The 23,739-nt window shown below is 48.8% G+C and overlaps 1 protein-coding gene across 1 annotated transcript in view; it reads right to left on the reverse strand.

Moving 5' to 3' along the window:
* The window catches only part of LOC138265069 (multiple epidermal growth factor-like domains protein 6), a 768,694-nt gene that overhangs the window by 299,594 nt on the left and 445,361 nt on the right, over nucleotides 1–23,739 (reverse strand). Inside the window, exon 9 of the mRNA XM_069212617.1 lies at nucleotides 14,277–14,399. Within this exon, the coding sequence (XP_069068718.1) occupies nucleotides 14,277–14,399 (123 nt within the window). The remainder of the gene's footprint in view (nucleotides 1–14,276; nucleotides 14,400–23,739) is intronic.

Below are 23,739 nucleotides of genomic sequence, written 5' to 3' on the forward strand. Positions count from 1 at the left end.
CTGTTGTCCATGTCTTCTTCTTCTTCTGCTTCCTCGTCTTCACTGTCCACAGGCTCCACAGCTGCAACAACACCGCCATCTGGACCATCCTCCTGCAGAAAAGGCACCTGTCGTCGCAAAGCGAAGTTGTGAAGCATACAGCAGGCCACGATGATCTGGCACACCTTCTTTGGTGAGTATAATAGGGATCCACCTGTCATATGGAGGCATCTGAACCTGGACTTCAGGAGGCCGAAGGTCTGCTCAATCACCCTCCTAGTTCACCCATGGGCCTCATTGTAGCGTTCCTCTGCCCTTGTCCTGGGATTCTTCACTGGGGTCAGTAGCCATGACAGGTTGGGGTAACCAGAGTCACCTGCAAATGGCGAGGGACAAATGTTAGACACACACTAACCTGGAGGGATATCCCCAGACAACCATTCCCACTGACTAGCTTCCAGGTGCTCACCTAATAGCCACACACGGTGCCTCTGGAGTTGACCCATCCCATAAGGGATGCTGCTATTCCGCAGGATGTAGGCGTCATGCACTGAGCCAGGGAACTTGGCATTCACATGGGAGATGTACTGGTCGGCCAAACATACCATCTGTACATTCATCGAATGATAACTCTTCCGGTTTCTGTACACCTGTTCACTCCTGGATTCAATGGCTCCTATGATGTTGGGGATATGTCCCAGGGCATAGAAATCCCCTTTCACTGTAGGCAAATCCTCCACCTGAGGGAAAACGATGTAGCTCCGCATGTGTTTCAGCGGGGCAGACAACACTCTGGACAACACGTTGGAAAATATGGGCTGGGACATCCCTGATGCTATGGCCACTGTTGTTTGAAATGACCCACTTGCAAGGAAATGGAGTACTGACAGCACCTGCACTTGAGGGGGGATTCCTGTGGGATGGCGGATAGCTGACATCAGGTCTGGCACCAACTGGGTACACAGTTCCTGGATTGTGGCACGTTCAAGCCTGTATGTGATTATCACATGTCTTTCCTCCATTGTCGACAGGTCCGCCAACGGTCGGTACACCAGAGGATGCCGCCCTCTCCTCACATGTCCCAGCGGACGGTGCCTATGAAGGACAACAGCGAGCACAGAGTCAAACAACTCAGAGGTACGTACCCACAGCTTACACAGAACACCAATCATAAACTAAAAAGTGGCCTGTATGTGTGTTGAGTCTAGGCCTATGTATGTGTGACGCAGTTAAAAATGAAGACATGTGGGCCCCTGAAATGGCGGCTGCCTGACCTGTAAAGTGGGACAGTGGGATGTGAGGTAACTGCGCTGGCGTTCTACGCCGTCGCGGAAGGCGGTCGAAGACCGTGGCGCAATGCTGCATTGGTTAACATTGGACCCTATGGGTCTCAGGAGCCAATGACGATGTACACTGGCAGTGACGTTACGCACCGCCGCGGACCTGACCACCATTTTCTATCTGTTCAATCACACGATACCTGATCTTCGACAGGAGAGGACCTACACTGCAAGTGCTGCTGTGACCTCGGTCTAGAAGAGACAATGACTCGTGCGACTGGGGAAAGGGCCCCTGCCTTCACATCGGAGGAGTTGGAGAAACTCATGGATGGGGTCCTCCCCCAGTACACGCTACTCTACGGTCCTCCAGACAAACAGGTAAGTACACTGGGAGCATGCTGTATGGGCTATGCCTGTGTGGAGAGGGGTGGATGTAAGAAGGAAGGGGGAGAGTGTGGCGTGCATGAAACGACGGTGAGTGCATGTGCCACATGGCAAGGGTAGGGATGGGGGCCAATCACTTTGACGGTGCAGTTGGAAATAAGTTTCTCTTCCCCATATACAACTCATGTAGGTCAGCACCCACCAGAAAAAATATATTTGCCGTCCCATCGCCAAGGACGTCCGGACCCTGGGGGTCTACCACAGACGGAGCACCCACTGCTGGAAAAGATGGGAGGACATTCGCCGCTGGAGCAAGAAGATGGCGGAGGCTCAGTTGGGGATGGCCTCCCAATGTGGGAGGGGTGCCCGTCGCACCATGACCCCCCTGATGTTCAGGTTCCTGGCGGTGGCGTACCTGGAGTTGGATGGGCGCTTGAGGGCGTCACAGCAGCCACAAGGGGGTGAGTACAATCTCATTCTGCTGATTTTGTGCGCAGTGGCGGGGTCTGGGTGTGGGAGGTGGGATATGGGTATCCCTAGGCCAGGGTGAGTTCCGTAGGCAAGGTCCCTCCGTAAGGCAGTCCATGTGGCACCCCACTGCACCTCTGTAGAGTGCCAAGTACACCCAGTCATGCCCCTGTGTCATCCATGTGTGCAGATGTCGTCCATAGCCTAGTAGGCCATTTCCCAGGAATTGAACAGTGGAGCCCATGAGCGCGGCGTAGTGCAGGGGGCTTCTGTGTCTGTCGTGTCCTCCAACGGTAGCGGTAATGCATGCACATGTCTTTCTTCTGTCGTCCCCCTCCTTTTTGTGGTCTCCCTGTTCTTGTGTGCATTAGCATCATCATGCGGAGGAGCAGTGGCACCGGAGCACCAGGGGGCTGCATCCCACATGGCCATGGAGGGCCACACTACGGAATCAGACTTCACCAGTGGGACGGAGGGTGAGGGGAACTCCATGGCGGGGACAGGAGCTGAGACCATTGACACAGACTCGTCCTCTGATGGGAGCTCCCTTGTGGTGGCGGCAACATCTGTGCCCCCACCATCTACAGGTACAGCCGCCACCCCCCCCCTTCCAGCACCGCCCTCCCAGCAGCCCCTCAGCCTTTGCCCTGTGCCCGCTCACCCGGGAGGGTGGGCATCACCTTCTCGCCAGGCACCTCAGGCCCTGCCCCAGTCACCCCTGCTGCCCTCAGTGAGGAGGCCATTGACCTCCTCAGGGCCCTCACTGTTGGGCAGTCTACCATTTTGAATGCCATCCAGGGTGTAGAAAGGCAGTTGCAGCAAACAAATGCATTCCTGGGGGGCATTCATTCTGGTCAGGCGGCCCTTCAGCAAGCTTTTCAGACTCTGGCCTCAGCACTGATGACAGCCATTGTCCCTGTGTCTAGCCTCCCCCCTCCAACTTCCTCCACTCAGACCCAATCCCCTGTACCCCAGCCTATCCCAAGCACACCTCTAGACCAGCATGCACACACGTCAACACACAAGGGAAGCTCACGCAGACATAAGCACCACACATCCCACAGACACTCACGCAAGCATCAGACACATGCAGACACAACAACATCCACTACCTCCACTGTGTCCCCCTCCTCCTCGTCTCCCTCCTCCCTCCCAGTCTTGTCAACACTCACACCTGCATGCACTACCTCTACAGCCACTACGTCCATCACCAGCACACCCACCACCACAACCCGCTCACGTGCAGTCACCACCCCCACTACTATTCACACGTCCCCTGTGTCCTCTCCCAGTGTGTCTGTGACACCCCCTCCCAAGATCCAAAAAGGGGCACAAGAAACTCAGCAGGTCTGGGAAGAGCAGCACGGCGGAGAAGGCCGCCATCATCCCCGCTGCCCAGGAGCCCACCGCCACTAGCCCTGCTGCCCAGGAGGCCACCGCCAGCACCAGCCCTGCTGCCCAGGAGGCCACCCCCATCAGCCCAGCTGCCCAGGAGGACAACGCCAGCACCAGCCCAGCTGCCCAGGAGGCCACCACCAGCACCAGCCCTGCTGCCCAGGAGGCAACCGCCAGCACCAGCCCTGCTGCCCAGGAGGCCACCGCCATAAGCCCAGCTGCCCAGGAGGCCACCGCCACCAGCCCCGCTGCCCAGGATGCCACCGCCAGCACCAGCGCAGCTGCCCAGGAGGCCACCACCCGCACCAGCCCTGCTGCCCAGGAGGCCACCGCCACCAGCCCTGCTGCCCAGGAGGCAACCGCCATCATCCACGCTGGGCCAGAGAGGACCGCCAGCACAAGCCCCGCTGGGCCATGAAGGACCGCCAGCACAAGCCCCGCTGGGCCAGAGAGGACTGCCAGCACAAGCCCCGCTGGGCCAGAGAGGACCGCCAGCAGCTGAGTCACTGCAAAGGAGCCCGCCGCTCCAAGCACCGCTGAACAGGGCACCGCCGTCTCATGCACCACTGAACAGGCACCGGCTTCTCAAGCACCGCTGAACAGGGCACCGCTGTCTCAAGCACCGCTGAACTGGGCACCGCCGTCTCAAGGACCGCTGAACAGGGCACCGCCGTCTCAAGCACCGCTGAACTGGGCACCGCCGTCTCAAACAACGCTGGTCCATGAGCGCCAAGGGCACTGACGCTACTGAGTCCGTCACGGGCAGGATGAAGCACTCTGGGCACCATGCCCCCTCCAGAACCAGTGGAGAGATCCATCCACTACCTCTGCCCTTAGCAGGATGCAGCACTCTTGGCACCATGCCCCCTCCAGAACCAGTGGAGAGATCCATCCACTACCTCTGTCCTTAGCAGGATGAAGCACTCTGGGCACCATGCCCCCTCCAGAATTAGTGGAGACTGTTTTCCACTTGAGAGACTGTGGATTTGCACTCCCCAGGACGGAACAGTGTGCAACCCAACCACTGTAGAGACTGTGGCTTTGCACTCCCCAGGATTGAACAGTGGGCAACCCACCCACTGTAGAGACTTGAGAGACTGTGGCTTTGCACTCCCCAGGATTGAACAGTGGACAACCCACCCACTGTAGAGTCTTGAGAGACTGTGGCTTTGCACTCCCCAGGATTGAACAGTAGGCATGTGGCCCCCTCGTGAATTTGGCATCGTGCACTCAAGGGGCTGAGGTGCCCCACCTTTCCCTCCCCCTGAGGTGCCTGTTTTGTTGCTCTCTGATGCCCCTGCAGTGTTCTCTCCGTCATGGTCGGGGATCTTGTGTGGGCCTCGCCCATACCGTGTGGGCCCAGTGTTCCACTGACTTAATTGGAGCACCACCTGGACTACTATGCTTGGTGTATATTTTGTTAATGGTGTATATATATATTTTTGCGTACTTGCTTTAAATATATTACAATGGTTACACTAATTTCCTTTGGTCTTTGCATTCTTCCGGGGGGATTGGGGGGTGAAACTGTGATGTATCAATATGTCTTAGTGTGTGTGTTGTAGTGGGTGAGGGTGGGGGTGCTGCGTGTGTGTGTCCCTGTTTTTTCCCTCCCCCCTCCCCCGTGTCGTAGGTGCAGTACTCACCGTGGTCTTCGCCGCCGGCGATCATGCTCCTGGTAGAGGAGCTGGAAGACTATCGCAGGGAGAATTTGGAGTTCCGGATCCCTGGTGTCCTCGTTCCTCGTGGGGTGTGTAGAGGTGAGCGTTTTCCCTTCGGAATCCTGTTTCCGCCGTGTTTTTATCCGTGGTGAATCTGCCCCGGAAAAGGTGGCAGATTGGTAGGTTGTGATACTGTGGGCAGTACTTTGTCTCCCGCCTGTCTGTTGGCGGTGACCGCCGCGCTGTTTGTTTGTACCGCCGTGGTGGTCGGAGTATTAAAGTGGCTGTCTTTGTTGGCGGTTTCCACCACGGTCGTAATTGCAAAATTTTTACTGCCGGCCTGTTGGCGGTCTTACCGCCGCTTTAACCCCGACCGCCAGGGTTGTAATGACCACCATAGTGTTTTGTCATCGATTTGTAGCAAGGTATACCAAAAAAGTACTACAGTACACATCACTCTAATGTATCACTAAGTTTTGTCTCCTATTACTCAAAAACCACTAAACCGATGTTCATGAAATACCAAAATGGATCTTTTCCATATCATACTCTATATTTGTGGCAAATTTTCTGAAAATCTGTTCAGCTATTTTGCCACTATGTCTTTCTAAGAAGTCTTTATAAACTGCATTGGTGGAGAATTCGTTTTATGACCCCCTCACATTTTTCTTTTCACACCCCTAACTAATCACCACAAAACTTTGTCATCTGCCAATGTAGAAAACAGAAAATGTCTGCAAAGGGTTGTGGTGATTTGTCAAATAGTGGCTATATATATATATATATATATATATATATATATATATATATATACATACACACACTCAAACGTAACTGAAATTCAATAGTACAACAGTACGCAGCAGAACTGAGGAGGATGAGAAAACAGAAAATGTCTGCAAAGGGTTGTGGAGATTTGTCTAATAGTGGCTATATATATATGTATATATATACATACACACATTCAAACGTAACTGAAATTCAACAGTACAACAGTACGCAGCAGAACTGAGGAGGATGAGAGAACAAAACTGAGCAGATGCTGAACTTTTTTTTAAACAGCAAGTAAGATATGATGTACCATCAGGCCATTACCTCCATTACTGCCCCCATTTAGACCACCCACACTGTAGGATCAAAATATTACAATACCCTAATATTAATACAGAGTGGACAGGGCATCCACTGCATTTTTGTGGCTGTCCTGAATACACCAAATCTTAAATAAAGGCCTTAGAGAATAATAGCCAAAGGAACACCAGGAGAGAGCCACACTGGAAACAAGATGGACAGAATGAGATATGCACTGCAAAGTTTGCTGAGCTGGGGTAGGAGGAATTGAGAGATAGGCCAGAAGAAGGACAGAAATTAGATAGATATACAACAGTGCTTGCCAAACATTTTAGAACCACACCCACTTTTTAGTGCAGCAAACTTTCACAACTCACCTAGCATTAATGCCATGAGGTGGTCGATATTCTAATGTAGTAAAGCATTGTGTGGTAGCACATTACTATCCACAGACAACACATTTTCTGTTGACATGGTCACTAAATTTGCACAACTAGTTTTATAGATGAAACTACTTTACATACGAACGATAATGTATGAAATCGGTCGTCAGTGAAAGTACTATTTGTGCACAACCAAGTAAAGTGTCTTGATTTATTCTAATTCTACTAAAATCTTTGTATCTATCACACTTTACAATTTTAAAAAAGTGCTTCGTTTTTATTTCCTAACTGTTGAAATGTGTAGTTTATTTACAGGTATTTACATCTTGTGTTTTTGAAAAAAAATGAAATCTTTAAGCTTTCCTTTCAGAATCCTTGTACCCCAGCAGTATTGTTACATAATTAATTTTAATTTTTTTTCTTTGCCTGCGAAGAGAGAGGAGTTTGGAAACGCCAGTCCCATGTTAATAAAATAAGCTGCAGGAGACATAGCCTGACATTTGACCACTGTCTTTGAAACATCAGGTAATGTCATATGATAAATACAGAATTTAGGGAACTTTATTGATTGCTTGGACTTTGGTGACCTACTAGTGGGTCACGACCCACAGTTTGGGAAACACTGATTTGGGACACTTAATTAGTATGGGGGCCTGCTAGCCCACGAGTTTTAACAAGAATTATTAATTAATATTCATGTATCTTGAGTGTCGGATTTGTGTAGAAAATGTAATAACATAGAAAAATAATGCACGCATTTGACAATGTGTTTGATTAATGTAGTAATACATCATATTAAGGGTTATGCATTATGTATTGGCTTTATTAATTGTAGGACTGAACTTAGCAGAGGTCTTGGCCTAGTTGCATGGCCTCACATCAAGCTGTATTTCTTAACGTTTAATAAATGGCTGTTCTGAGAATTAAACTGTGATTTTCCACTGTACTGTCTAAATGTGCCCTGTGGCTAAAAGTATTTCTCATGAGAACTGATTGCTAGAAGATGCTGTTCTTGCTAAAATGTAACATGAATGTAATGACTGACTTTCCGAGGAGAAGGACAATGGAGTCACTGACTGGAGAACAAACTGCAACAATATTGTTACCTGATGAGCCAAATGACAAAGACATTATAAGAGAAGCCAATCAGTGACTTGTGAACGGAGTAGTGGTAGAATTCAAAGATATGAAGTTTTAGTTTTATTGGACAAAGTGTGAACATGTGATCCCTTGACCAATAGGGACTTGGGAATTAGTTTTAGGGAATTTAACTTAACAGGACTGCAACGAGAAGAAAGGAACATTTTTACATTTGCCAATTGCCATTGTGCATATTTTCTTTTGCCTTGCCCATTGCCTATTCACTTTCTGGCCGAAAGATCACTTTAGTTGAGCGTCTTGACAAGAGACGTGCTTAACTTTACTGCTTAAAGACTTTGCATTTTCTGAACTTTGATACTGAATCCTGATGCCTTGCTGACTGAACTCATGTCTTGTTGACCAAGACTATCTTAGCTTGCAGATCCAATTGAGGAGAGGTATATGAATACTAAACGTGACTTGCAATGTATGTTTGATTTTGTTTTCTAGGTACCAACCGCACTGTTTTGATAGAGCCCTAGTTAGATATTTTCCACATTTGTGTTTACTAAATTGTTTGCATGAAGCCCAACATGCTGATGCTAATCTGGTGTTAGTTAAGGATTCCTCGCTGATGACAGTCAGTATAGGGAATAACATTTGATGTCTTTTCTTTGCTGAAATCTAAATGTATGTGATATCATCTGCGCACTTGTTCTTATTATTGATCTGCACCATAACTTTACAATGTGTAGTGGCTCAAGCGTTGATTAGATTGCACTTCTTTCATCGCTTTGGACAGCCTGTATTGTTTCTGTATGTTTATCGCTTGATTTTGCGATTATCTTACTTGACATTAGCATTGTTAATAAAGGGAAATAAATATTCTAACTTTTACTAAAAGGTGTGGTTATTCATGACTGAAAAGTCATGATGTGTGCCAATTACTGACTCCAATTGATTACAAATGCTGTTGATGTTATTGATTGATTATTGATAATTGATTTGCTTATACTGGAGTTGGGGTGGGAGCATCTTAATTGTGAGTCAAAAGATTCATCGACCTATTCGCGTCCCCTTGTAAGTTTGCTTATTAAGGTCTGACGTGCCAACAGGCAGCAAGAGACAAATTCCACTGGCCCTCCCTCTGCTCTTGCCCTCCCCCGTGGTAATTGAAGGACTGACTCCCGCTGAAGCAACTGCTTTCTGTTATTAAGCTTTGTAAGCTGCACAAAATCACACAGCAGGAAAACATTTGAAACACTGGGCTTAATGACTACCAGTGCTTTTTCGTATGCTGTCATCAGGATTTAGCTGCTCCTCCCAGCAGATTCTCTTTTATAATCTGATACTAAACACTAAACACAGTTGGAGCCTCTACGGACAATGTTTACCTACTGTTTATCTTGTACTCAAGGGCAACATTACAAAGTTAGGAGTTGCTAGGCTGGAAAATGATATTACAGCCCTGATTACGAGTTCCCTGTAGTCAGATGGAATAATTATTGCATCCGATAAAATAGTTTTGCTGTGAAAATGTGGCATAATGGGGATTTTGGTTTTCACTGCATCAGGATGCGCATGTCTCAGTATTTTCTGCATCTGTTTCCATACTTGACCTTACAAAATTTAACAGGGGTGCGGAGTTCACCATACTGGCGAGTACTAAGTGCAATAAACATCACATCAGTTGTAATTGTGATTCCTTCACAAACAGGTGCTTGCACAGTGAGCTCAGTTTACTGGCCCACTCATACTCAGACCCAATGTATCCACAAGATTCTAAGGGCCTGAATGCAAATGTGTTTTTTAAAGTATTAATACTATTGAAGAAGCATGTCCTCTAGTACCAAGACTGTCTAACGCACATTTTGCACTACACTGCATACCTTTTATCCAGAATGTGAGTAATATGTGAAAAGAGGGTTGGCCGCAATAGAAAAATGCAAATGATATCTTCAGCACATTTAAGATATTCAGTGACAAGGGCCCAGCAGGGCTTCTTCTTATGAGTTGATACAATGAGGAATCAGTTAACTGAGAAATGGTGATACCGGCTGTTGTTCACAGTATGTAGAAAGGGGACAGCTGTCATGAGAATTACTATATTACTTCAGGAGTTGTAAAAAATGTATTGTGTTTCTATTGTATTTGATAAATTTAGTTTTTCTCCTGCATGAAATGTGCTCATTGTTTGCATTGAAAAAGCACGCCTTCTAGTAATTGGACTAGGAAGTGTACCTTTTCTTATCTGTTCAGAATGTAAATAATACATACATAATATTGGTGGCTGCAAAACCTACATAAAAGATTGAATAATACCCTCATCACATTTTAAAGCTGACTGACTGGGTACTATAAGAATCACTGTTGAAAAAAAATGTCATACCAAGCCCGAACTGCTTCAAGTGAGGCAGTTTATTGAGAGGGCAGAATGGCTTTAAGTTGGCTGTGAGGGGACTAATGAAATATTTCAGAACTTCATATACAGCAGAGCCTGTCCGTGCCGCTTAGTTGACATTTGGGAAAATAAATAATGCATTTTATTATTTTCTATGCTATGCAAAAAAATCCAAAGGCACCCTATAAAGTTACCTTAAACGTGATCATGAATTGACTAGTTTTGCTGGACATTTGACAGCCATGCTTTTAGAATTTACAAGCAATAGAACCCCTTTGTAAAGTTTACAAATCCATTAAAATTGTGATCATGATTACTACTGATTACTACGTTAAAAACACTATGACCCATATTTATGAAAAGTTTGTGCCGCCTTAGCGTCATTTTAAATGACGCTAAAGTGGTGCTAACTTAACTCCATATTTAAATTTTGACGCTAGACCCATCTAGTGTGAAAATATATGAGTTAACGTAATTTTTTGGGAGTGCCAACCCACCTTGGGTCGTATTGCGACAATGATATGCAAGGTAGGTGTTCCCTTCCAAAAACTGACGCTAGCCCTCCAGTGCCATACTTACCTCCCAACGCAAAAATGACTCACAGTAAGCAGGTGGACCCAAAATATTACACTAAGGCTGATTAGAGTCAATTTTTAACACCTGGTCAGACCAGGGGTTAAAGTGATGGTGGGCACAGTTCCATAGGGAAACACAGTGCAAATACTATGGAGTCCACCATGGTGTCATACAGAGGCCCACCCCAACTCCCTGCATCACCACCATCCACACCACACTACAAGTGGAGGGAGCCCATCCTCCGTAAGTATACATACTTGTCTGTTGTGTGCTACTGGGGGCCCTCTTACATCGGGTTCCCTGGCTGGCATTCATTCTGTTGGGGTTGTCCTGGGGACACAGGTCCTCTGTGTTGGACATTGTGGTAGTGGTACTGGCTCCTGTCTATTCTTAGACAGGCGTCATTATATGGCTGCTGATGTGACCGAAAAATTATGCTAGGCTGACTAGCAACACATTTTTTGCCTCTAATCAGTAAGCGTAATTATCGGCCCGCTAGCACCATTTTATGTAATGCCATCAAATCACCGGCTAGCATCATTTTCTATAATGCTGGCCGTTCCTTAGCGCCATTGTGCGTAATTTTTTTAATATGGCTCACAGATGGCACTAGGGAATGACTATAGCTCACGTTATTTATTCAGACGCACAACTGCACTAGCATAGTTGGGCGTCATTTTACATAAATATGGGCCTTTATCTCTAAAAAAGTGCTTGAACAGCACTCACACTCAAAATAAATGTATAAATTGATGCTTATAGGACACCTTTTCATGCTTATCAATCTCACAGTCCCAGTGAGATTTAAAATGTCCCATTTGGCACTATTATCCTTAGAAGACAAAACACCTTCACAAATTCGCTATAAATTGCTATTTACATAAACCACTAATTTATTTACACATCCTCCACTAACATTTAAAACCAGGCTGTTTGTTATTTGTTGGGGAACCCGCTAGTATTAAAAATGTAATGAAATGCTTAGATTTTTTATCTGGACCGATAAAGTTAGCCTGTGGGTATCACTCAATGTGGCCCTTGGTCAAATACCAAACTGCTTGTTGTATAAAAGCTTCTAAGTACCCCTGATCTAGAGGAAGATAAAGTATTTAGCGTGGTTATTTAGATAACTAGTAAGAATTGTAGAGCTACAGATGACGGGAGAGTGGATTTGGAATAAATAGATAATGTGGAGAGATTGAACAGAAATTAAGTGGTAAAAGTGAGAGGGAAAATAGCAGAAGTGAATGAAGGCAATCAGTGGTGTATTCTGAGGTGACATAATTACTGTGAAATGGGAAGTGATTAGAAAACACAATAGTAGAGGGAATTAGTGATTCAGTGCAAAGCAATCTGGTAGCAATTGGTAGAAGAATTGTGGCACTGGCATTTGTGAGAGGATGAGAAAGGTAAATATAACAGCAAAACTTGGAAGAGGGGCTGAATTAGGGTTGGTGACCAGAAGACAACATACAAGGAAATCATTTGCAGAGGACAAAGAATGTGAGAGGTGAAAGAGGTGAAGGTGGAGGCAAGAGGAAAATTTGTAAAGATCGAGCAGAACCGAATTTTTATAGTTTATGAATGGAGACTTCATAGATGGGACTATAGTTGTTTCAACATAGAAAAAGACCAAATGCATTGTAATATGCAACCAGATTGTCTATTTGAAGCAATAACTCTGCCGGTGATTGGTACTGTTAGGTCCTCATTCAGAGTGGTCTGATAACCCTCCAATTAACTGCCCCACCTATAGTTACCAGTACCAGGCGTATGGTAACTTTGGGGGAAATAGAATGACTGCAGTGGGACTCTTTCAGCAGCCTACGTCCCTAGATTAGTGGTTCCTAACCTGAGGTCCAGGGACCCCTTGGGGTCCAGGAAACCTCCACAGGGGGTCTGAGACTGCTTAGAAAATAAATAATATTAACAGATTAATAAAGTGTATATAAATGAAGTGGCTAAATGTGCAATTGAAAATTATAAAATGTATTGTAAATGTCAAGGAATTTGAAATTGGAGGGTTAAATTAAATTAGTATCCTCAGATTGGTTCACGATAGAAGCCCAGGTGCATCAAACAGAATATAGTGTGGACAATGTGTGGCTTCAATTGAAATTAGAAAAGCTTCAACCCACCTATTATTTTTTAATATTTTTATTTATAGTTGTTTGCAAATTAATTAAAATGTTTGTCATTTGTGTATGTGTTTGATGAATGCTTGTTTCTGTATTTTTTGTGTATTGTTTTACGTTTCAAATCATCAACAGTGTTTAGAGTGGGGTACACAGCTTCCAGTAATGACTCAGTGGTGGTGGTCCCCAGATTCCAATATTGATTTAGTGGGGTTCCCTTGGTTCCAGTAATGATAAAGTGGGGGTCCACAGAAGTCAAAAGGTTGTGAACCACTGCCCTAGATGAACCTAAACCTATCTGCAGTGTCCCACCAGCCTCATAATCCCAATGGATCTGTCCGCAGCTGTTACCAACGCCTTCAAAATTAAGAAGACTTTCAGAACAAGGGCCTCAGTGAACAAAACACATGGGCAAAATGGAGAATGAAGCATTGAAACAGTAATTTTATACTGTGAAACACGGGTCAACTGTGCAATAAGTGTTCCTTACAACTTGCTAAGATGGGACTGCTTCTAAATAGTTTTATATACCCTCAATCAAGGTAATATGTACCATCTTACAGACTAATTGCAATATATATTGGAACTTATCATTATGTATTTGTAGTGTTAAGGTTGCCTACTGAAGTTTATGTATTGGAGATAACCAAGAACACCAGGCGGCTTATTATATAATGTGTCTCCTGCGTACAACGCATGACTGTGCCCGGTTTGCGCACCCCGGGGCACAATGATAATCAAGAAAGGGGCGAGAATGCTTGTCTGGTCTCGTCTGTAATACTGATAGCGCTGGCTCACATGTAGCGCCAGAAGTATCATAAAAGGAGGTTCCCTCATTTGTAAGAGGGTATGGTCCCATGCAAATGATTAAATCGCTTTGCGTATGCACACACACCATATTATAGACTCCTAGGAATGGCTCTCACAATATATCAAAAAGGTGGCACACAGTCAGAGAGCCTCCTAATTTCCTAAAGGCAACCCTTGAGAGGGGGAAAAGGGGTCCCATTGACATTGTCCTGAAGGCGTGTACAGTCACTCATTGCACGCACCTGTAGGGAGATCTTTCTCGTCATCTTTGAAGTGCAGACGACTTGCTGCCTCCACTGTAAAGTACAGAGCAGTTTGAAAACAAGGGATCCATGCTTATTAAAGCGCCCCAACGTAACAAACAGAATTGATCCATAAAAGCACCCCCAAAAGGATACTTTGGTATAATGTGATTGCACCTAGCCCTGGGCCAATATCTCTTTAACAGTCCCATTAACTGTAGGAGAAATCTATGGATCACTTCAAGCAAACAATCACACAGTAAAAAAATAAACACATTTCAATTATTAAAACGTGAGCTTCTTCAGGTTTTCACATGCCTGTGCATTAAAAAACAATCAGATATTTCGAAGTTTATTGCAAAATATCACTTTTTATGGCTTTACTTATAGCGCATTAGCATAATCACTTACGATAGCACTGTTTTCCATCAGCCCCCAGTTCAAATCCAGGGTTACAGACACAGATAAAGGATCCCAGTGTATTCACACAACCATGAGCACACTTGCCAAGGTCTTCTTCACATTCATCAATATCTGCAAAAATGAACACATATGGTGTTTAAGGATCCATGTTTGATTGTTAAAAAGCAAAATTAATATCAGATTATGAAGCAGAATTTCATTTGAAAATTGAAGGAAGAGATGTCAGAGAGGAGATATTTCTATGGACTCATGTCATGGCTGGTTTGAACTGATGCAGTTCTAGGCACTATTTCTAGATCCGGGGTCTGACAAATCTTTTTCAAAGTTCTGAGGGGTGAGGTGACACACATTAAGTTTCTATTGGCCATACATTGAATCCCAGAGACCAAGGCCCAGATGTAGACTTTTTGACACAAACCTGCATTAGCGCAGGTTTGCGTAAAAAAGTATAGCGCCATTCCAGGACACCAGCCGGGCACCATATTTAAGGAATGGCACAAGCCGGTGCTAAGGCCCGGCTAGCATCAAAATAAATTATGCTAACCAGGTAGGGGAGGCGTAGGGCGAACTGGAGGGAAAGAATGGCACTAGTCAGGTAAGAGTAAAAAAATGACTCTAACCTGACTAGCGTCATTTTTGTAATGCACAACCCCCATGGACATGTGCCCCAGCCCAATGGCCATGCCCAGGGGACCTATGTCCCCTGGGCATGGCCATTGGGCACAGTGCCATGTAGGGGGGCCCAAGTTAGGCCCCCCTATGGCACTTCAAAAAAAAAAAATCAAAAAACTTACCTGGGCTTACCTGGAATGGGTCTCCCAATCCTTAGGTGTCCTCCAGGTGTGGGTGGGGGTGTCCCTGGGTGCAGGGAAGGGCACCTGTGGGCTGTTTCCATGGTCTCTGACCATGGAAAATGGCCCACAGGTCCCCTAACGTCTGTCCATAACCACATGTTAAATAATGGCGCTAAGCAGGCTTAGCACCATTATTTAAGGCCCTCCTCCTCCCGTGCGTGATTTTTGCACAGGAGGATAAATAAGGAGGCAAGGTAGTTTTCCGCAGGCAAAAAATTATGTTAACTCCAATATTTTGACGATAGATGGGTCTAGCGCCAAAATATAAATATGGAGTTAAGTTTGCGCTGGATTTGAAAAAAGTGATTACGCAAATCCAGTGCAAACAGAGTATAAATATGGTCCTAAGTTCAAAGGGCTTTATTTCAGTCTCAAAGTCAAGCTTGCATAGATAAGTCTTAAAACCATGGTATAAATGTAAGAAATCACCAAAGGAGAATTAAAGCGTTGCACAACGCTGAATTTAATCAGCATGTGCAGGACTATTATTTCAATAGCAATAATGCAGAAAATAAGAAAATAAACATCTGATGCATTAAATCCAAGTGCAAGTTTTCCTGCCTAACCATTAAAACTAGATTCCTACCTAACCTAATTATTAAAAGGATTTCAGGGTAAAAAATGTCAGCACTGCAGAACCTATGTAGAAGTTTCTGTTAAGAGAGGTGTGAGCAGTATGAAGCCACTTAGGAAATTAAAGTGTGAGATCTGTACCTCAGAGCTGTCCGCTCTGATCAAGGGGAATCTGAATCTACAACTAGCCAAACCACACTTAATTCTTGATTCTTCCTTTGAAGCTGACATCACAGCCAAAACCTTCCACTGAACAACAGTTCTGTAAATCATTTGTCTAATTAACAATTAAGCCTTATGAAATTAAACTAGTTCTGCCTTGGGATACTCCCGTGCTCAGGAATTTCAGATGGGGGTTTGGCTGGCATCTCCAAGTTTCTCCTCTCAACCTTGGTAATATCCTCTCAAGCCTTATCTTCTTTGTAAAATAGCATCTTTGTTAGCCAAAGACTTGTACTATCGCACCTGTACCTTAGGAAGATTTGCTATAAAACAAGCTTCTGCATTTAAGGGTAAAAATGCAAAAACTTAGGGTTTCGTCCCAAGTATCAACTGTTAGCAACAACAGCCGCTTTAAGGCAGCCAGACAATGTAGAAGCCCCAAGATCTAATGTGACAGAAAAATAAGCCATGGGTCTCTCAGAATTTCCATGCATTTGAGTTAGTTCTGAAAGTTCACAGCCCTCCTTCTCACTGCAGAAAAGTGCAAAACATTTGTTATAATTGGGTATCCCCAGACCCAGGGCATGAAAGAGGCATTCTCTCAACTCTAGAAACATGAAAAGACAATTGTTATCCCATTGTACCGGATCAGACAAATCCTTGTGTGTCAGCCTCTGTAAAGCCTTTGCCACCAGGGAAGAGTTGGGTATCCACTGTCCACAGCAGCTCACCATTCCCAAAAACATCCTGACTTCGCTCTGTGTAGTTGGCAGACTCATTTTCAGCATGGCTGAAATCCTCTCTTCTGACATTTTTCTCACTCCTTTTTCAATGTGGTGTCCAGGATATTGGACTTCTTTTTGACAATATTGTGGGGCATATTTATACTCCGTTTGCGCCGAAATTGCGTCGTTTTTTTCGACGCAAATTCGACGCAAAACTAACGCCATATTTATACTTTGGCGTTAGACGCGTCTAGCGCCAAAGTTCATGGAGTTAGCGTCATTTTTTGGCGTGAACACCTTCCTTGCGTTAATGATATGCAAGGTAGGCGTTCCCGTCTAAAAAAATGACTCCCAGGCATGTGCGTGGTATTTATACTCCCGGGCAAAAATCACGCCCGGGAGTGGGCGGGGCAAAAAACCCCGCATTTGCGCCTGAATTTAACGCCTGGGTCAGGGCAGGCGTTAAGGGACCTGTGGGCTCAGAATGAGCCCAGAGGTGCCCTCCCCTGCCCCCAGGGACACCCTCTGCCACCCTTGCCCACCCCAGGAGGACACCCAAGGATGGAGGGACCCACCCCAGGGACATTAAGGTAAGTTCAGGTAAGTTTTTTTTTTTTTTTTTGTGGCATAGGGGGGCCTGATTTGTGCCCCCCTACATGCCACTATGCCCAATGACCATGCCCAGGGGACAGAAGTCCCCTGGGCATGGCCATTGGGCAAGGGGGCATGACTCCTGTCTTTGCTAAGACAGGAGTCATGTTAATGGGGGATGGGCGTCGTTAAAAAATGGCGCAAATCAGGTTAAGGCGATTTTTTGGACTCAACCTGACTTGCCCCATTTTGAGACGCCCATACGCCATTTTCCCCTACGCCGGCGCTGCCTGGTGTACGTGGTTTTTTTCCACGCACACCAGGCAGCGCCGGTCGGCTAACGCCGGCTAACGCCATTCTATAAATACGGCGCCCGCATGGCGCTTCAGAATGGCGTTAGACGGCGCTAATTTTTTTGACGCTAAACTGCGTTAGCGCAGTTTAGCGTCAAAAAGTATAAATATGGCCCTGTATCTTCCCTGTGAATACTTTATGGTGATTCAGTAATGCAATGGTGTCCTGTCGACAGGCCTCTTGAGTATTCAACACCACCATTAGAATGATGATGTACTGGATCAGGACTGAACTGCAAGAGATGAACAAAGATTCTGTATTTTTCTTCAGAATCTAATTACAAAGATATGGAGACTTAGGTGGTCATTCTGACCTCGGCGGTAAAAGGCGCCTACCGCCGGTCAGAAATCCTCCATAATCCCGCCACGGTCGCGGAAACCCGCCACGGTCATTCTGACCCGCAGAAGGCAAACCTCCGAAAATCCGACCGCCACAACAGACCGCCAGACCAGCGGTCGGCGGAAAGGTGGAGGGGACCAAACCTCCACCGCCACGCCAACAGAAATACGCCCATGCCATTACGACCCACGAATCCACGCGGCGGTCTTTCAAACGCGGTATTCCATTGGCGGGACACACCGGCGCGGTCAGAATACACACAAACGAACAAAACTCACCCACATTGGACGATTTGAATCCCACACACCTGATACACATACACACACCACTCCCACACACACAATACAATATAAAACACCCACCCACATCACCCACAAACCCCTACGCTTACAAATTCGTAAAGAAGGCAAGAGCGAGACACCAGCATCCAAAACATAACAGCCACAGCCACTCAACACCATCACCCACACACTATCCACACACAAAACAACACACACCACCACACTCAACTCACTTAAATACACATACTCCACCCCACACATCATACACACCACCCCATGGCACCCCAAAGACAACCCCGCTTCACAGACGAAGAACTCAGGGTTATGGTGGAGGAAATCGTTCGTGTAGAGCCCCAGCTGTTCGGCACACAGATACAATACACCAGCATTGCCCGGAGGACGGAGCTATGGCAGAGGATTGTCGACAGGGTGAACGCAGTGGGACAGCACCCCAGAAATCGGGAAGACATCAGGAAGCGATGGAACGACCTACGGGGGAAGGTGCGTTCCATGGTATCCAGGCACAACATCGCCGTGCAGAAGACTGGCGGAGGACCCCCACCTCAACCCCCACAATTCACATCATGGGAGGAGGAAGTCTTGAACATCCTGCATCCTGACGGCCTCGCAGGAGTCGGCGGAGGAATAGATACTGGTAAGTTGAAGCTTCAATACTGCTTCCCCCCCACCTGCATGCCAAATCAGACCCCAACCCTCACCCCCATCCTCGAACCCCACCCTCACCCCCACCCCCATCCTCACCCCCACCCTCACCCCCACCACCATCCTCGCCCCCACCACCATCCTCACCCCCACCACCATCCTCACCCCCACCCCCAGCACACCTATTCCCCGCCAATGTCTCACCATCACAACCCACACATCCCAAAACCTAGGCCTGCATGCGTCCACTAAGCATGGACACCCATCACCAAAGCATGCCCAATGCATATACACATCCCCCCCACAAGCCACCCTCACCAAAGCCCCCACACACGAATGCCAGCACTTGGGGACACGGGAACCCACAGATACACCCATATGCCACACATTGAAACTATAACCATACCTCTATACCCCTGCAGGACCCGACCGTCAACACACCGCGGCGGAGGGGCCAGAATTATCCACACCCCCCACCCAAGAGGCCGTCAGCGATGACAGCAGCTCTGTCGATCTGGACACCGATGACCAGCCCGGACCATCGGGGACCTCTGGACAGTCGGTTCCCCTCACACAGGCACAGGCCACTATAGACCCTAACCCCTCTGGGAACACCAGCACAGCTCCCACCCAGCGGGCCCATGCCTCTGTCTCCAGGGCGCGTCAATCTGCGGTGTGTCTACCACTACAGGGCACCCAGGATAACCCACCACCCCAACAACAACAGGGACCTGGGGGCAGTGGTAGTGGGCACACCGGCCAGGGGGCAGAGGCCCAGGGAAACAGGGCAACTCGGCGGGCAGCTGTGCGACAGGGGGGGGAGGAGAGGCCCAGGGAACCCACTCTCCACGAGGTCCTCACCACCATCATGGGAGCATACAACCGCTCCCAGGAGACGATGGCGACGGTACTGGCCCGGTTCCAGGAGATCCAGGTGCTGCAGGAGGAACACTATCGGGGGTACAGGGAGGACATCCGAGCCATCAACACCACCCTGGTTACCATGGTAGGGCTGCTGCAGGACCTCGTAAACAGCAGGGCGGACACTGAACAACACCCAAGGGCCCCTGCCACTAGCCTGGACCAAGAACAGCCATCCACCTCCGCCGGCGCTAGTGGACAGGAGGCCCCCGCACAGCAGCAGCCCACCAGACCCCCACCTCCTGCAGGAGAAGAACCACCCCGCAAGAGGGCCCTGAGATCTCGCAAGACAGAGTAGGATGTCAAGACCCCCGCCAGCAATGGATACCACCTGATGTCATCCCACTGTCCCACATTGTCACCCTGTCCATCCTCGAACTGCCCATGCTCCATCTCTCCACAGGCCTCTGGACAATGCACCTGTGTGACTGTTACTCTGGACTCTGCCATGGACATTCCTTCACCATAGCCCCCACCCACTTGAAACCACCCATCCCATTTTGAGCACTTCAATAAACACCTATTTTGCACCAAAATATCAGGAGTCTGGCTGTGATTTCAATAGATTGTAATTGACATGACAGTGCAAATCTGTCCTTGTACATGGTGAAGTCAACAAACAGCTGCCACAAAGCTGTAGTCCATGGGGAAACGAAGCACAGGACTCGTAGTGGGGACCCCAGATCTGAAATAGGGAGGGAAAAGCCAAAACTCAGTCATCATACACTGGGGCAAATAGACAGGCAGCAGAGATGCTGCAGAGTAGTTAACATTTACTAAATTATCTTTGAAATGTTACCTGTGTCCTATTGGAAGTACTGTTCAATGATTCTGTCCCTGTTGTCTGTTTCAGCCCCGTCGTCTTCCTCCTCGTCACTCTCCTCAGGTTCCACCGCTGCCACAACACCACCGTCTCGACCATCCTCCTGCAGGAAAGGCACCTGGCGGCGCAAAGCCAGGTTGTGAAGCATGCAGCAGGCCACGATGATGTGACACACCTTCTTAGGTGAGTACATTAGGGATCCACCGGTCATATGCAGGCAGCGAAACCTGGCCTTTAGGAGGCCAAAGGTGCGTTCGATCACCCTCCTAGTACGCCCATGGGCCTCATTGTACCGTTCCTCTGCCCTGGTCCGGGGATTCCTCACTGGGGTCAGTAGCCACGACAGGTTGGGGTACCCAGAGTCCCCCACTAGCCATACACGGTGTCTCTGTAGCTGTTCCATCACGTAAGGGATGCTGCTATTCCTCAGGATGTAGGCGTCATGAACTGACCCTGGGAATTTGGCATTTACATGCGAGATGTACTGGTCAGCCAAACACACCACCTGGATGTTCATTGAATGGTAACTTTTTCTGTTCCTGTACACCTGCTCCCTGTCTCTTGGGGGAACCAAAGCCACATGGGTCCCATCAATGGCACCAATTACGTTGGGAATATGTCCAAGGGCGTAGAAATCACCCTTCACTGTAGCCAATTCGCCCACCTCAGGGAAAATGATGTAGTTCCTCACGGATTTCATCAGGGCAGACAACACTCTGGATAACACCTTTGAAAACATGGGCTGAGACATCCCGGAAGCAATTCCCACGGTTGTCTGAAATGACCCACTTGCCAAGAAATGGAGTACTGACATGACCTGCACCAGAGGGGGAATCCCTGTGGGTTGGCGGATGGGGGACATCAGGTCGGGCTCCAGCCGGGCACACAGTTCATGGATAGTGGCACGGTTAAGACGGTAGGTCAGGATAATGTGGCGTTCTTCCATTGTCGACAGGTCCACCAGAGGTCGGTACACGGGAGGATTCATCCGTCTCCTCGCCCAACCCAGCGGACGGTGCCTAGGAAGGACAACATGGAGCACACAGTCAAGCAACCCACAGGTACGTACTCACAGCTAGCACAGTATACGATTCTCTATGCAGTGAATGGCGTGTCTGAGTGGCTATGCAAGGCCTAGGCCTGTGTGACGCAGTTGAAATTGAGCCATGTGGGCCCTGGAAATGGCGGCTGCCTGACCTGTGAAGTGTGACAATGGGATGTGAGGTCAATGCGCTGGCGTGGCACACCGCGGCGGGCGGCGGGCGAAGACCGCGGCGCGAAGCCGCATTGGTTAACATTGAAGCCTATGGGTTTCAGGAGCCAATGGCGAAGGGCGCCGGCGGTGGCGGGACGCACCGCCGCGGTACGCACCGCCGCGGACGTGACCGCCATTTTCTATCTACTTATCCACTTGCGACTTGAACTTTCACAGGAGAGGACCTATACTGCAAGTGTTGCTGTGACCTCGGTCTGGAAGGGACAATGGCTGCTGCGACTGGGGAAAGGGCCCCTGCCTTCACTGGAGAGGAGTTGGAGAAACTTGTGGATGGGGTCCTCCCCCAGTATGCACTACTCTACGGTCCTCCAGACCAACAAGTGAGTTTAATTCAATCTGGATTTGGGGCCACTGGCTGGCTTGGGGGCCTGGCGGGGATGGGGGGCATGTTGGGGCTGGCGGGGGGCCTGGCGGGGGGCCTGGCGGGGATGGGGGGCATGTTGGGGCTGGCGGGGGGCCTAGCGGGGGGCCTGGCGGGGATGGGGGGCATGTTGGGCCTGGCGGGGGGTCTGGCGGGGATGGGGGGCATGTTGGGCATGGCGGGGGCCTGGCGGGGGGCCTGGCGGGGATGGGGGGCATGTTGGGCATGGCGGGGGGCCTGGCGGGGGGCCTGGCGGGGATGGGGGGCGTTGGGCCACTGGAAAGGAAAATGCTGAGTAACTTGAACGTGGTATTTCTCCCTCCCTGTACGTGTCACATAGGTCCGCGCCCATGAGAAGATCGGGATTTGGCGTGCCATCGCCAAGGAAGTCCGGGCCCTGGGGGTCCACCATCGACGGGGCACCCACTGCCGCAAGAGGTGGGAGGACATCCGCCGCGGGACCAAGAAGACCGCCGAGTCTCTGCTGGGGATGGCCTCCCAACGTAGGCGGGGTGCCTGCCGTCAACTGAGCCCCCTGATGTTCCGGATCCTGGCGGTGGCCTACCCTGATTTGGATGGGCGCGTGAGGGCAGCACAGCAGACACAAGGGGGTGAGTCCAAGCATTATCTACTCTGTTGTCGCGCAGTGGAGGTGTCTGGGTGGGGGAGGAGGGCTGTGGGTCCCCCTAGGCCAGGGCGATATCTGTAGGCTGGGCACCCCCGTAAGCCCCTGTGTCCCCAGCCACCACCCTCAGTAGTTTGTCAGTACAGCCATCCCTGGGCCGTGTCATCCATGGGTGCAGTTGTCAACTCTAGGCGTGTAGGGCATGTTCCACGGAATGCGTAGCGGACCCCAAGTGCGCAACTTAGTGCAGGGGGCATCTGTGTCTGTCATGTCCGCTAACTGTACCGGAGATCCATGTACTCAATATCCCTTTATTTCTCTCTCCCCCCCCTTTTTGTTTGTCTTTCTGTGCTTGTGTGCATCAGCATCATCAGGCGGAGGAGAAGTGGCATCGGGGCAGGAGGGAGCTGCATCTCACATGGCCCAGGAGGGCCATGCCACAGAGTCAGACTGGACCAGTGAGACGGAGGGCGAGGGGAGCTCCACGACGGGGACGACTGGAGCCTGCAGCGACACGGACACGTCCTCGGAAGGGGGCTCCCTTGCGGGGGTGGCACCATCCGTGCCCCCCGCCATTACAGGTACAGCCGCCACCCAGCGCACCATCTCCGCCCTCCCAGCAGCCCCTCCGCGTTCGCCCCGTGCCCGCTCTGCCAGGAAGCCGGGCATCTCCTTCGCCCCAGGCACCTCAGGCCCTGCCCCTGTTACCCCCGCTGCCCTCAGTGAGGAGGTCATTGACCTCCTCCGAACGCTCATTGTTGGGCAGACTACCCTTTTGAATGCCATCCAGGGGGTGGAGAGGGAGGTTCATCGCAGCAATGCGTACCTGGAGGGCATTCATTCGGGTCAGGCTGCCCATCAGCGATCGTTCCAGGCTCTGGCCTCAGCACTGACGGCAGCCAT

Source organism: Pleurodeles waltl, chromosome 11, assembly GCF_031143425.1.
Source record: "Pleurodeles waltl isolate 20211129_DDA chromosome 11, aPleWal1.hap1.20221129, whole genome shotgun sequence".
Taxonomy (NCBI): Eukaryota; Metazoa; Chordata; class Amphibia; order Caudata; family Salamandridae; genus Pleurodeles; species Pleurodeles waltl.